The following is a 14,537-nucleotide window of genomic DNA, read 5'->3' as shown; positions in this document are numbered from 1 at the left end:
GTGTTTCCTGGTAACAACCATAATCAATGTCATTAAAAAACTGAGATATTTGACATCTTTATAAATTACTCTTTTGTCACCACTAAAGCTTTCTTTCCCAGAGTTTCTTTCCTGTTGACAATAATTATTTCGCCCTGGTAATATCGTAGCATGAAATTCAACAAAACAGAACCAAAACCACAGAATCCCAGGAAAACATTGTAAAATGGACTTCATACCTTATGGTACAGTTATTCTATGCCGAGCAGATCACAAATGCCTCTAAGAAGCACTGCCTAGGTGCAAATACTCTGCCTTGTGACACACTGGGAAATCAATGATCAAGAAAAGTGGGGTGTGTATCCCAGCCAACCATACCAGAAGGGGGAGGCTGGGTAAAAACTGGGTGTTTATTTTAAACAGCTCCCAAACAGAACAAAACATGAAGCACAACTCCAAAATACTGATATTTTTGGTAAACAACCAACAGCTCCATCCTGCAAAGTTCAATCCCAAATGATCTGATTCCCAGAAGTAATCCTCATCACCACCCCTCAAGTTTTTGTTTCGCTGTTCATGTAAAAAGACTTGCTCAGGCACAGAAGCATTTTGCAGGATCATAACTTAAACACTGTGAAGTTGTAGAGTAACATCACAGAGACGTTACAACAGCAGGATGCTTTTTCCCTATTGTGATTACTTCAAAGCTGCCCTTTTTATTCATAGGGTAGTATATCATTTTGATTCACTCTTTTTTGGGAAGAAAAAAAAAAAGTAAAGGCATGTTTAGAAAAAAAAAATATTTTACAGGCAACTATAAAAATTGATTTTGCTCTTGTTAAAGAGGGTCTTTTACCCTCCCTACTTGCAGCTTTCAACTGTGGATAAACCAAAACCAGGAGGCACATTCTGTAATCTAACCCAGATTGCAGAGGGAATTACTGGGTACACGGTACTCTGGGACTGGAGAGCAGGAGATGCATAGCGCAATAATCTGAAATCAAGCTGTCATCAGTTTCCTTCCCAAAACTTTTTACTGGGTATATCTGAATATTTCCCTCATTCCCACTTCTTAGCTATATCTTGTTATATCACATCCACATACAGCTGTCCCTGGTCCTTTTCTTTATCTTCCTGAGAGAACCAGGGTTGTTGGGAGATGGTTTACACCACTCCTTGAAAGATCAGCAGCTCTCCCGTCTGCAGCATAGCTCACTTTAGATACACAGAGTTCTGATTTTGCAGTTAGATCACAGTGAGCAATTGAGTTACTTCTGTTACTTCTGTGGAACTGACTCAGAAGCATAGGGTGCTGAGCAGGGACTGGCAGCTCGCAGTATTCAGTGGGAGAACTCCAAAATGCCTGAGTGGACATTAAGGCACTTGCTGACACCATACAGGTCAGAAGGAGCAGCACAGCCCACAGATTTTAAATCTGAGTCTAGCCCAAAATTTTACTTTCCCTAACTTCTCAGGGAAAAAAAAATAAAAAGCAAAACCAAAACAAAACTCACCCAAAAAACACCAGTGCTGCCGTCTTTGGAAAAAGCCAACATTATCCATCAAATCACTATGCTCAGTAAATGAACCCTATCCTGCCCATGGATACCTCCTACTTACTCCCATGACTCAAGTAACCCATATGCTGAAGCAACCACAAGGTAACACCCTGAACAGAAAATGCACTAAACAAAAAACAGCAACAAAATTGAAACACAATTTTTTTCCCAGTGGTGAAAAGGGTAAATTGATCAGTCAGGAAAGATGAATTAGCATCCTTCTCCCAGTGCCCACCTATACCTACTATAAGAAGTCCCAAGTGAATGGAAATTACACTTTTCTTCTTACTTCCCTACACCCCTGCCCTCTGCGGCACCCACAAGAGAAATAACCATGAAAAGAGGATTAAGTAGCTCAAAGTGAGAAAGAAAAAAAAAAGGAAAGTGCTTCAACAGTCTGCTTGGGTAGGGCAACGCAAGGGTAGGGTTTTAAGCTGGTACAAACCCTAGTCAAGTGGCACCAGCCTCACTTGTGAGACCACAAGGGACTTGAACATCTCTCGTGAGTCCCTTCTACAGGCAGCAGTCACAGCAGCACAGCAGTACTAGAGCTCATAGCTGTCCCTTCATACTTCGTGAATTCTCCTTCTCCCCCCTCCAAACCTGGTTCTGTGTAACAGACCTTCATTTCATTCTTGCCAAACATTAACTACCTTTTTTTTTTTTAATCAGGAGAGAAGAATTGCAGCATTAACAAACAGAAAAATAAAAAAGGTAATTTATAACCTGCTGCTCCACTCTGTCTGTATTCACTGGTGATGAACAAACACATCCTACAGTTTGCAGGACAGCCCTCGCACAGATTGAGGTGTTCATTAACATAACTTCATGGCAATGAAAGGTGCCATCACCCTAGGTAACAAGCTCACAAAAGAAAATGTTACTAGTCCAAGGGCACACAGTCTACTTTTATTTTTCAGAAGAATGGGCAGAAAAGGATGCACTGAAAATAATCCTAGTGGGAACTGTCTTACACCAACAAGATAACAGTATGTACATCTCTATTTTAGAGAATGGGAAAGGACTGAGAAGAGAAAAAGAGAATTACCTTTTTAACATTACAGAAAACATTGCTTTAATATGAATAACCTTAGGTGCATATATGTCTCTGCAAATGGCTTTGTAGCATAAAGGAATGCTCGAATTCCCTCCGATCCCATCCAGTGATACCCGAGAGGGATTATTTTAAAACTAAATTTTGATTAACAAATTCCAGCTCAATTAACAAGTTCTAGCTCAAAAGGGCAACTAACAGATTTTAGCGGGCAATTCCTAACCTAACTTCAGTGCCACTTCTTTAACAATGGATAGATGAAAATTGAGGATTTGTTAACTAGCAGAATTTGCCCTTATGCCATGCCTTTCAGGCACAGAGAATCCCGAGTCTGAGGATTCACTGCCTGAATCCAGCATTTGTAACACCTTCTTGAAACACAAACTATAAATCCAAGCAACCATGGTGAAACTGCTGAATAAGAACTAGGCATTTATTGTCAGTCAGGCATACTCACAAACACCCCACACGCACGCTCGGGGGCAGGACAGACTAACCTAGTGTTCAGCACCATCCTCAAAACAACCACCTCTGAGAAGCGACCAAACCGAGCAGCAATCGCTCAAGAGAACTAACGAAGATGCTAGTCTCAGGATGTCTTAAAGAATATTGAGAAATGCTCTGCTGCCCATCAGAAAAAAACAGTCTGGTTTATCCTGTACTTCCAAGGTGCATAGGAAAAAAAAAGTTTTAAAGCTTGCAGTTTAATAAACTTAATAAACAAGTTAGAAAATATACTGAAGACCAAAAAGAAGGGGGAAAAAACCCACAAAAAAAAAAAAAAGGAGCTTGATGGTGGATATATCTTTTTGTGGTAGTAGTGTTCAGTTCATGCATTTTTAAACTCACCCTTCACGCTTTGATGTTTCTGCTGCTGGAAATAATCTTTGGAGCCTCTAGCGCATCGCAGCTCCTGCGCCCTCGGCAGAATTGGGATCCTCTCGAATATGCTGGGTCTTTTGGGGATGAAATCTAGCAGAGGCGCTGACATTTCAGGGGAGCTCTGCTGAGGCTCCGTGTGGTCACTGCCGTTGCTGACAGTTATTTTAAAAGACATCTGAGGATTCAAGAGAACTTTACCACTGCTGGGACGGGTCACCCGCGGCAGTTCCTTCAGAAGCGCTCCCTGGCATTTATCGGTCACCTCGAAGCGAGCCGGGCCGGCGCTGGCTTTCTGAACCCCTGCGAGCTCACAGTGCATGTCCGCGTCCTGCTGCTGCCAGGGCCCTCGCCGCTCTCCTGCATCGAGCGGCACACGGGGTGTCAGCGCCGGCGGCCGCCTCAGCCCCGCCGCCTCAGCCCCGCGCCGGCGGCCACCTCAGCCCCGCCGCGCGCGCCGCCAACGGCCATTAACCGTCGCCCGTGCGGCAGGAGGCAGCCCACAGCCCGCAGGCGGCCGCGGGGAGCGTAACGCGCTCGCAGCCCCGCTCGCTCTCTCACGCACCCCAGCCGGAGGGGGAAGAAACGGGGGGCTTAGACCTCGGCGGCGGCTCGCCTGTGAGGGACGGGGAGGCTGGCGCCGCGCGTCGGCTTTCCTCCCTCTCTAGGCAACACCGCCGGGTTTTTCGTAACCGCTGCGGGGAAGGCGAGACCGGCCGGGAGGGGAGGGGGGCCCGGCACACGGCCGGGGTTGTGTCGAGGCCGGTGCCTTTCAGCTGAGGCATCCAAACAGCGGCCACCCAGGCAACAGCGGACGCGGCGGCAGCGCACGCAACGCCGCAGGGCGTGTTTGCCAACGCCGGGCGCTCACGCCGGGCTCACCGCGGCCCCTGGGTCACCGGCCCCGGCGACGCGCCGAGACGTGCGGGAGGGAGGGAGGGAGGGAGGGAGAGCCCGCCGGGCGCGGGCAGCGCCTCGGCGCGGCGGTGACAGCCGCGCCCCCGCGCTCCTACCTGGGAGGGGCCGCCCGGGGGGACGCGCTGCCCGCCGGCTCCCGCCGCCCCCGCGCCCCGTCCTGCCGCCGCCGCTGCGCCGGGCTCACGGGTTCAGCCCCGCTCCCCCGCCGCAGGGCCGGCTGCCTGAGTGAAGGCGGCCCGGGCCATTACCCTGGCGCGGCGGCGGGGCCAGCCCTTCGCTCGGACCAGTCGGGGCGGGCAGGGGGAGGGCTGTGCCGCCGGGGCCGCCCCTCGGGGCTTTGACAGCGGCGCGGCAGGGAGCGGGGTCCGCCCGCGGGCCCAGTCCGGCCCGTCCGCCCCTCACGGCCTTGCCCCGACGGAGAAGGGGAAGGAGCCGGGGACCCCGCGCTTGCCGCGGGCGTAGGGAGAGGGTCAGCACCTCCCTGCGCCCCGAGCCTCGTCAGAGGGCCCGCACCTTCCCGGTGCCCTCCCCGGCGGTGAGGGGTCCCTGTGCCTGCCCATGGTCCATGTTTTCCCCTCACACCCGCTGCCGAGGGCCTGGTCTCTTCCCCTTTGCCCGCGGGCCTCGAGTGTCCCCCGCACCTGTCCCCAGGCAACCTGCTCACGCGTCTGGCTACCTCTGCGCCAGGCACACAACAGGCGGGAACCATGGGACACCCTCAAACCACCCAGCCGCTGAACAGCCGGCAGCGCCCTACAAACAACTGTGCAAAAGCCATAGCAACTGCAGTGTGCCACAGAGGAGCAGCAGGAGAGAGCAAAAGCCTTGCCAACAGCCCCAGGAAGGAGGAGATGTGTCAGAAGTAGGTACAACCTGGCCAAGACATCTTGATGATGCAGTTTCAGGTGCATTCAGTGCTTCTGCCTGTATAGTGGCCATGCATCGTACCATTCCTTTCCTACAGGTGCCTGGAGCTGGCCCACTCCATTAGAGAAAATTAAGCTAGCTCAGAGCAAGCAGCACAGAGCAGTGACATTTGCACTGGCTCCTCCTGGGCCAGCTCGGGTCTGGAAGCAATCTAGCTGGGTTTATTAGCTTGGGCTTGGTTCCAAGCAAACGCAGGCTGAGCTACAATGCGCAGCTTTGCACCAGCAAGATTTACCAGCCCACTCTGCTGGCTCGGGGATGCCTGCACCCTACTGCCCAGCATGCTGCTGTCAGCACAGGTGCAGCACAGCAGGTCTGCGACACACCAGGACAGCTCAAAGACAGGAGTGACTCGCAGTCACCCCTGATTTACATGGGTGTAAATCAGACAGACATCTGGTTGGAAATCGCCTGTTCACATCAAACCTAAAGGAGAGACTTAGGAGATTTAGCACAAGGAGGAGGGACAGCTACTGAACTGGCATCTTGCTACGCCCCTCCTGAGGAGCATCCTGCAGCTAGACAACTGAGATCTTCATCTTCTTGCAGCACAGATACTGCACAGAGTACCTCGATCACAGTTTTATCCATCCTCTTAATAACATATGCCAGTAAAGGAATGGTCCAGACAGGAGGGCATGACTTTTTCTTGGCAAACGCTAGGAATGTTGTGGATTTGGTGGGAAGGAGGTGGCTCTCTATAAAAGACATGAGATCTTGAGATGGAACAAGCAGTTCTGGGAGCAGTGTGCCTCTCCCCCTTCCTGCCCAGCATGGATGCCCTGAGGTCTACAAAAAAAGGATCTTGTCAGCTTTTACCCTCAACGAGGGCAGTAATAAGGTCTTTTTCTTCTGTAAGGCCCCATCTTAAATTGTCAGAAGTTAATAGCTCTCTGTCAAATGTGGTTGAAAACTGGTAAATGTCCTCAGAATATGTTAGTGGGAGCAAGATGCTACAAAAAGGGAGAAATCCCTACCTTACCTCTATAGGAAACAAAACTAAATATCAACTAGTCAGCGCAAACACTGAATTTTAATGGTGACATCCTGGGGATTTATAAAAACAAAGTAAAAATTCTCAGCGTACGTTATCCCTCTGCGTGGCTGTTCTCTACAGCTACACAACACCTCTCAGTGCTCTGCTAACCTACATCCATTCCCCAGTCCCATCGGTCTGTGGGGCCCTCAGTACTGAGCTGCTTTTTCTCTTCCATTTGGAAATGCTGAAGGCACCTGGCAGTGCTACCAGAAACAGTAATTATTTAAGACACAAATACACTGTGGTAACAGTCTAAACCCCAGTGATGTGAAGAGGCAGTAAAATTTACTGAGGGAAATATTATTCCAGAACACAGTGTAACCAGGGTAATCCCGCTGCTTCCAGCGCAGGAAAAAACTAGTGTTTAGGTGGATCCTGAGCATGGCCTCAGCTTGTGCAAATTATTACTCCTATATTGATGCATAGTGTCTAAATATCTAAACTAGTGGGGGTTTCCTAGGAAACAGGTAGTTTTGGATATATTGTATCACTTCCTAAAGGGATTTTCTTTCATGGTTAGGGATCTTCCCACAGCAAGCAGGGAAAAGGACAGACTTCAACACTTCAGCCGCTCTCACCTCATTAACCCACATCATTCTGAATTCTCTACCTCAGCGCACGCGTGTCCTGCTCTGAACCGCTGTTTAATTCTGTTTCTTTTTCTCACCATTATCCAGAATATTCTGCAAAATACCGGCAGGTGCCGCCACTCGCTTAGCAATAGCCCAGGGCTGGGCTGCCTCGCAGGCAGGAGGGGGCACAGAGCCTCCTCCATACTCTGGGCACCCTCTGAGCAGGGTTAAAAAAAAAAGCCTTTTTCACACAGGTGGCCAGGAAGGCTTCGGACTGAAGCACACAACAGCTCCAAGCTTCAATAGCACATCGGGTTAAGGCCCTTCGCAGCAAGGTAAATTTCTCCGTGGCAGATCATGTCACAGAGATGTAGACTGCCTGGCTCAAGCTGCAGGTACCCACATTCCTTCAAGCCCAGTAGGAAATGAGGCCCCATGGACTCAAACCTTCTCTCACACCACTATTTCCTCACTTTCAAGCGAGATGTTTGGCAGCTGCCCTGTCTTTGGTGGGACTATCCAGCTGGGGATGCCCATCCCTGGGCCTGAGCAAGGGAAGCAGGCAGTGGATGGACATCCTCCTCCAAACCTAGCTGTGCCTGATAGAGACTTGACACCTAGAGCTCTTCCAAAGCAACAACTTGGCTCCTCCGGCAAGTCAACAGATGTGGGAGGAACAAGTGCTGGGAGGAGCCTCGCTGCTGAATCAGAAGACACTTTATATGTTTCGGTTCTGGAACAAAGGCCAAGCAAGTGCAATCGTGTCTGTTAAGACTGTTTTATGCCCTGGGTCACCATGACTTTGCTGTATGCACAAGCTGTGCAGCAAATACTGATTCACCCAATGTTGTCACTACATCCATGAGCTAGATGGGTGTCTCCCCTCCTTGTGTCCTTGTGTAAACCAGTCATTGGCCTCTCTCTCCATGACAGCAATGCTCTCTCTTTAATAGAATGGGGGGAGATTTCTCCATATTAGCCTTTTTGTTCAACGTTCGTGGTTGCTGAGGGCTGTGGTCATGGGTCATAGCATGACCCACAGCTAGCCCAGTTGCCTCTTCCCTCTGTTAATGAAGTCGCCATCACCAAAGCAGACCTTCCAGTTGTAGCAGATAGGACATCCTCAGTCCCTGAAGCTAGTCCCTGGGAGTTGCTTCATTTTGAGTCAGATGTGAAAGGTAAGGTTGCAATTTGCAATAAAAAACATGCAGAGCAATGCAACTGGTTGCCTGAATATCCTCTCCCTAGGTCAAGTGGGTAGGACACAGGTGGTAAGTAATCACAGACTTGTTCATCTGCCCATTCACTCCTAGTTGGTGATCAAAGAAAAAGAAAACAGTAGTCTAAGGCTAGTTCAGGCTGGTGTGAAATCTTACCTCACAGCAACTAAGAAAAAGCCAGGACACAGACAATTGCTGGTGCAACAGTGCTGGTTGTGCCAATTGGTGTCCTTGTAGCCAGACAGTGCTGAAACACCAACAAGTTCCCTGCCCTCATGGTTCAGGGCATTGGTGGTGGTAGGACAAGGCTGCGACACCAAAACCAGCTGCTGGACCGTGTTAGCCACAGGAACTAGGCAGTCCTGCACCACCACAGCACAGTTAGCATAACTGCGCCCTGAGTACACACAAGGCCATATCACACCAGGCCCAACTCAAAGCTTACACAGAGCAGTGAGGAGAAAAACAAAGTTTAAACAAGTTTGATACTTCAGTTTTTCCCTGCTGATACCAGCCAAAATCAAGTCATTGCCACAACAGTGGTTTTCTCAGGGTCTACAGGTGCTTTTGCAGACACACAGCCTCTTTGCTCCGGACAGCATGAGCCCCCGTGGTCACAGCTGCACAAACAGGGGCACAGCTGTCCTGACTTGAGATGATGCTGCCTGGGAGCTGAATCACATGAGGACAATGAGAGATCATCTGTAAAAGGTGAGGGAAACAGGGAGGAGGGAAAGGACATTACGTGAAGGGGACCTCAGTTCATCAAATCCCGTTTTCAAAGTGTGCTCTTTACCTTTGTCAGGAATGGATGGTTGTAACTGGCCTCAGCATTATGGCTGGTCACAAACCGGATCTTCAAGAAACTTGTAGAAGCTGAAAACTCGAGTTCCCCAAGCAGTTCTTCTGTGGGAGGAGAGGAATGAAGCAGAACGGACACAGGTAAGGTGAGCTGTGCGGAGCAAACAAGCAGAGTTGAAGTATTAATCTCTAGTTCACATACTGAAATCCCTGCTTCTACTCCAGCAGGCAACAAAATTAAATTTCAAAAGGACACAATTGAAATTGCGAGGCCTTTGTGTAACTGCTGCAGTATAGACAGAGGTAGGAGGTGTTACCATAAGCATTCTGTTAATATAGGACAAAACAAGCTCTCTGGTGGGAGAAATAACAAACTTTGTTATAAATAACCTGGTTGCAAATGAGCTGTCGATTCACACACAGCAGTTTATTTACAAAAGCATGCCAAGTCCAGACTTGTTTTTGTTTTAATTTACTGCACCACAGATAGTAAAAAAGAAACAACCAAACAAAAACTGAGCCAAAGGGATTGTCTCTGTAAGTATGCCTGTTTCTTAGAGATTGCCCATATCCCTTTAAGGCAGCACAAAGCCATTCTTTATAGTGGTTTTAAAATGACCTCCTAAATTAAGACAGCAGGGTCAAACTGACCACACATTATCTAGTGATGTACTCAACTATTGCCTCATAACTTGCAGATTTGTTTATAGCTCTTGTAGCTAGAAAAAAGAAATTCCTCAGATCACTATGACTTATCTTTTAAAAACAAGTCTGTTCAATAGCTAGCATATTTTGGAAAAATCATACGGTAATCTTGAATACACCTTTGTCTTGCAGAGACTGCAAGAAACGACCAGCATCTCCGAAAGCCACTGTAACACTACAGATCTCTCCCTCCCTCCTGCCTCCCCAGTTAATTGGCAGATCATTCTAGAGGACTTTGGGGAAAAAAAACCTCTAAAGAAGGGTTCAACCAGCCTCCATTCAGGACATGGTTGTTTACACCTGCAGTTAGCTTCCTCAAACATTCATCTGTATTATTTCTCTGCATCAGTCCATAAATAGATTCATCTCTCACACCATGCATACACAACACAGGTAGTAAAATAAACTAAAGTCATAAACAAAAAAAACAGGACAGCACAGCTTAAGAATGTTCAGCTTGTAAAATCCAATCCTCAGCATTGGGACTTGCCAGGACTAGAATTACTGGTACAACCTCAATTCACGCCTACTATAAGTGAATTATAGTACTGGCTTTATAACATGCCCCCACAGCCATTTTGCCTGGGGATCCATATATTCAATGCACTGAAGATCATGATTGCTGAATGAGCAGCTAGTCGCTCTTCTGTTCTCTCTTTATTGGCATAGTGTCTGGACCACACATTGAATATATTTACTGCAGATCGGCCAAGCCCTATGCAGAATACAGAATTATTAATTTTCTCCAGGGCATTTCTTTGGTGTCCATCACTGCAGCAGCCTACTGATTTGCAAACAAATATTTACTTATCATCGGAGGTGAGGGAGGGTGGGGTTAGACTAAGCCCCATTTTACAGCAGAGGCCCGGAAGCCGAAAGCTTCGGCTTGAGTGCTAAACTTGTGACAAAGACTGACTGCTTCCCCCACCCCTCATTCCAGGTTATTTAGCATTTCCCATCATTGTATATGGTACAGCACATTTCCAGTTCCATCAGTTAAACTCAACCCTTGGTGTCCCAAATGGAGCATGCAAAAACTGGGAGTCTTGCGAAGAGTGGCCACCCGTGAAGAGCTGAAGTGCTGCACAGGATCTCTGTGATAAAGGCAAGGGCAAACCATTTCTCCCTGGTGGTGTTCAGCTTGCACTAATTATGAGGCTGGTCTTTCTCTTCCTACAACACTCGTTGTAGGTACTGATAAATCCTTCCCCAGACCTAGCTGCCGGTTATGTACTGCCTCCCTCCGTACCTAACTTTGAGCTGCAGCCCTGTGCTCAACCCAAACTTTGTACCACCGTAGGTCCACAGCCTGGTGCTTCCCCAAACCTGCTTTGAGCAGTGACCTCTGCTGGTAAACAGACAGGGAACCCAGCAGTTTACAAAGCTGGTGCCCCATCTACCTGGTCCTCAAAGCTTGCCCTGAAGGTAGTCACCCAACCTGTCTCTTGATCTGAAACATCCTAATGTTAGTAAGCTCGCAACTGGAGCTTGTTAAATGAGAGCGGAGAATGATGTTTACACATAACCTATGACAATCTTTGACTCGCAGGCAGCTATATAATCCCACTCCCAATTCCTTCAAAATTCACTCCAGGGCTCTCACCATACCTTTTCAGACAAGATGCAGTTAAAAACAACAGCCTGCCCCACCATTGTTGTTTTAGTAGTCAGATTTAAAAGTTGAGTTATTGAAGAAGCGAAAGGCAAAGCCTGTATTTTTTTTGTGTGTTTTGGGCAGGGGAGGGAGAGGAGCTCACTATTCACTCTGTACTTGGTTCCTTTGATGATTTTATGAGTACATACATGTGCTGCTTAGGCAATGGTTTTGTGTGAAATTCTTCCTACTTCTGGAACTGGCTCTTTAGGGGGATTAAAAAAAGGAAAAAAAAAAAAAAAAAAGAGGACTCCTATGCCATCACCACCTATTAGAAGAATCAGCTAATGTATCCAGCAGGCCACACAGGGAACTACTGCCCCTTGAATTTGTGTTTTGATCTCATGGCAGGCTCCAGAGACACCATGTTCATTTATTTCCTGACTGACTAGCTCTACTGTAGTTCCAAGATTTTTGCAAGGGCAGAAAGGTGAGGTCTTCTCTAATTTATTTTTTGTCTTCTGAAATCGCAGTAGAATGTAGGTTTTGTTCTCTCTTTCAGCCTGTTTTCTCAGACACAAGGGAGCTGTGCAGTTTGTTTATACTACACATTTGTCCAAAGCTGATATGCCAGATATAAATCTCTACCATGAGTCTGCAGCAAGGGGAAGCAATATTCTGATGTGAGAACATCCCCTTACAACACAAGAGCTTTGCAAACCACACTCCAGGTATGTTCACAGCACCCAAATGCATTTTGATCCACATAGCAAATATGTTAATACAGTACTGGTGATGGAAAATATCAAGACCACAGGGGGAGGAGGCTGTGGGGGTAGTGGGGAGGGTCCTCAACTTGTAGCATCTGTGATGATTTCACCCATGCCTTCATCTTTTTGTTGAACCTTTGTAGAAAGGTGGTGATGGGAGTGGTGGGAGCATGGCTGCCATCAGTGTCTGAAGCCCCACAGCTATCAAACACCTGCCTGAACATGCAAAGCACTACAAGCTGCCACCATTCAACCCCTGGGGAAAGGGGACAGCACTACACATGGCAAGAAGCACCTCCACAGCTACGGGTGCTCCTAGGGCCACCTCATATGGACTCACACATACACCCAATTCCTCCAAAGTGTCAGGCCTTCTCCCCCCAGGCAGAGCATCAGATCCCTCACATGGCCAGTTGCAGTAGCTGGGGGGAAGGTCTGGCATGCACACAGCTCACAAACTGCATGACTTGCCTGTGACTGAACAGCTACCAGCAAATTCATCAGCAAGAGACTGATACTTCCATAGTTGCAGCTGGATGCATCTGCAGGGGTGCTTGCCTTGCCCTCAGAGCCATATGCGTATCTCAGTAGGTAGGAAGATGGCTGCTCAAAGCCTTAAGACACCAAGTGCGGTACATACAATACAGCCTCTGTTCAAAGTAAGCAGCAACAGAATCGAAACCACTTCATTTCAAGGGTACATTCAGGCCCCAAGCTGCAATTGGCATCAAGACAATTCTCCAAAGTGCTCCTGTTGGAGCACTAGTCCTGCCTGGCTCCCTCAGATAGCAGTGTACAATTGCTTCAAGGATGAGGGCCACTGCATTTGTCCACCCACAGTCTGAATTTTCAAAGTTATCTCTCAGAAAATGAAGCAGGATTTTTTTTTTTTTCATATTTGTAAGAGACTGCTTAAGAGCTAAAGCCTCTATTTCATTACTCCATTCTTACAGGAAAACATATCTGAACAATCAACAGCATACCTCTCTGCAGCTGCAGTGGAAATAATTTTGGATACTCTTGACTACAGCTAACCTGTAGGGAGAGGCTCACAGGGTTACCAAAATAGCAATCAAACCAAATGCTATCAGTTTCACTTGTGCATTTGGTATGCAGTCCAGCAAGAAGATGCAGCTCAGCTTTGAGATGACTAAACAGATGAGAAATATTATCAGGCTTGAGGGATCCAATTTAACTGCAGTTACATAGAAACCAACTGTAAAAAGGCTTTATTGTTTTCCTCATTACCCAGAATGCAGAAATGAACGAGAGACTTTTCCCGTACCTCACAGAGGCTTCACAGACTGATTATTTTTATGTTAAGTCAGAAATATATAAAAGGACTTGAAACACCAGCAGAGTTTGCCTGAGGAATAGAATTATTCCCAAAGCCAAAACTAGAATAAGATGTTACCCCTGTTTGAGTTGTGTAAGCCAGTTACTGCATCTTCAAAGGGCATCCAACATACACTGTATATTCTTGTACACTTACTTACATTCACGAGCATGAGATACTGTTAAAGATGCACTTTTAAGTAAAGGCTTAAAAACAATAAGTCTTTAGAATTGGAGCTTTTAAAGAAACCACAAAGCAATCAGCTTTTGAAAGCTCTTCTGTCATACACAGAGAATGCCATGAATCACATGCACATTAGCAGATGTCATGTGCAAATCTACTGCAACACAAGGAGGACAGACCTCAAGCACTTTGGCATCAAAAAGAAGTCTACATTTTAAGCCTGCTGCTGACAGCCATAACACTGTTAATTACAACTTACAGCTTATAGTTGTGGGAGTGTTGCAGAAAATACCAGAGCAATAAATAAAAAGAAAATATTCTGCACCTGTTTAAATGCATGGAAAACATATTTGAAACTTTTGGCTGAAGTATTTGGGTCAACAGTTACACCCGAGGTACTAGCTAAAGCACCATTTTAACTCCAGGTGCACATTGCAATACCAGAAAATAAGCAAATTAAATTATTTAATAAGCCAGGCAGGCAAGAGGCTTTGACATAATAGTCAAACCTGTGGTAGAAGTTAAGCTTTGGGAAGCTTTCAAAGACTTTGTGCTCAACCTTTCAATGTAATGAAAGGCAGTCCATCACCTTATGGTGTTTGCTATAAGCCACCTCAACGCAAAAGGAACAATACAGTTCTAATGTCCACTATCACATCTAACACGTGCAGTATCTGCGTTACAAGAAAAGTACGTGTCTCTGTACTGAGGAAAGCACTATGCAGGTCTCATTGTAGATTTGTTTTTTTTCTTTTACCAAACTTTACAGGCTCCCTAAAGAATTATTACTATACAACCACTCACTATCAGCTGATCATTTCATCACACTGATGAAACAACATAACTGACACTGTGGCCATCTTCAGGTCTTAGGTCCTCTAGCAAAAAACACAACCAAAACCCCATAGGACTAACAGCACTGAAGAGAATGGAAGGAAAATGATCCAAATTTTGTTTCCCCTTATCACACTAAATTCATTTAGCTTACTTTTATATCAAGG

The 14,537-nt window shown here is 46.9% G+C and overlaps 1 protein-coding gene across 2 annotated transcripts in view; it reads right to left on the bottom strand.

Moving 5' to 3' along the window:
• GLIS1 (GLIS family zinc finger 1) overlaps positions 1-4,052 on the bottom strand; it is a 211,923-nt gene extending 207,871 nt beyond the window's left edge. For both annotated transcript variants that reach the window (XM_076340174.1, XM_076340175.1), the window contains exons 1-2: positions 4,037-4,052; positions 3,442-3,831 (exon numbers count right to left, since the gene is read on the bottom strand). In XM_076340174.1, coding sequence (XP_076196289.1) covers positions 3,442-3,793 — 352 coding nt within the window. In that variant the 5' untranslated portion in view covers positions 3,794-3,831; positions 4,037-4,052. The remainder of the gene's footprint in view (positions 1-3,441; positions 3,832-4,036) is intronic.
• Between the last annotated feature and the right edge of the window lie 10,485 nt (positions 4,053-14,537).

Source organism: Aptenodytes patagonicus, chromosome 5 (assembly GCF_965638725.1).
Source record: "Aptenodytes patagonicus chromosome 5, bAptPat1.pri.cur, whole genome shotgun sequence".
In the NCBI taxonomy this organism is placed as follows: domain Eukaryota; kingdom Metazoa; phylum Chordata; class Aves; order Sphenisciformes; family Spheniscidae; genus Aptenodytes; species Aptenodytes patagonicus.
This window is presented reverse-complemented; position numbering and strand designations above follow the sequence as displayed.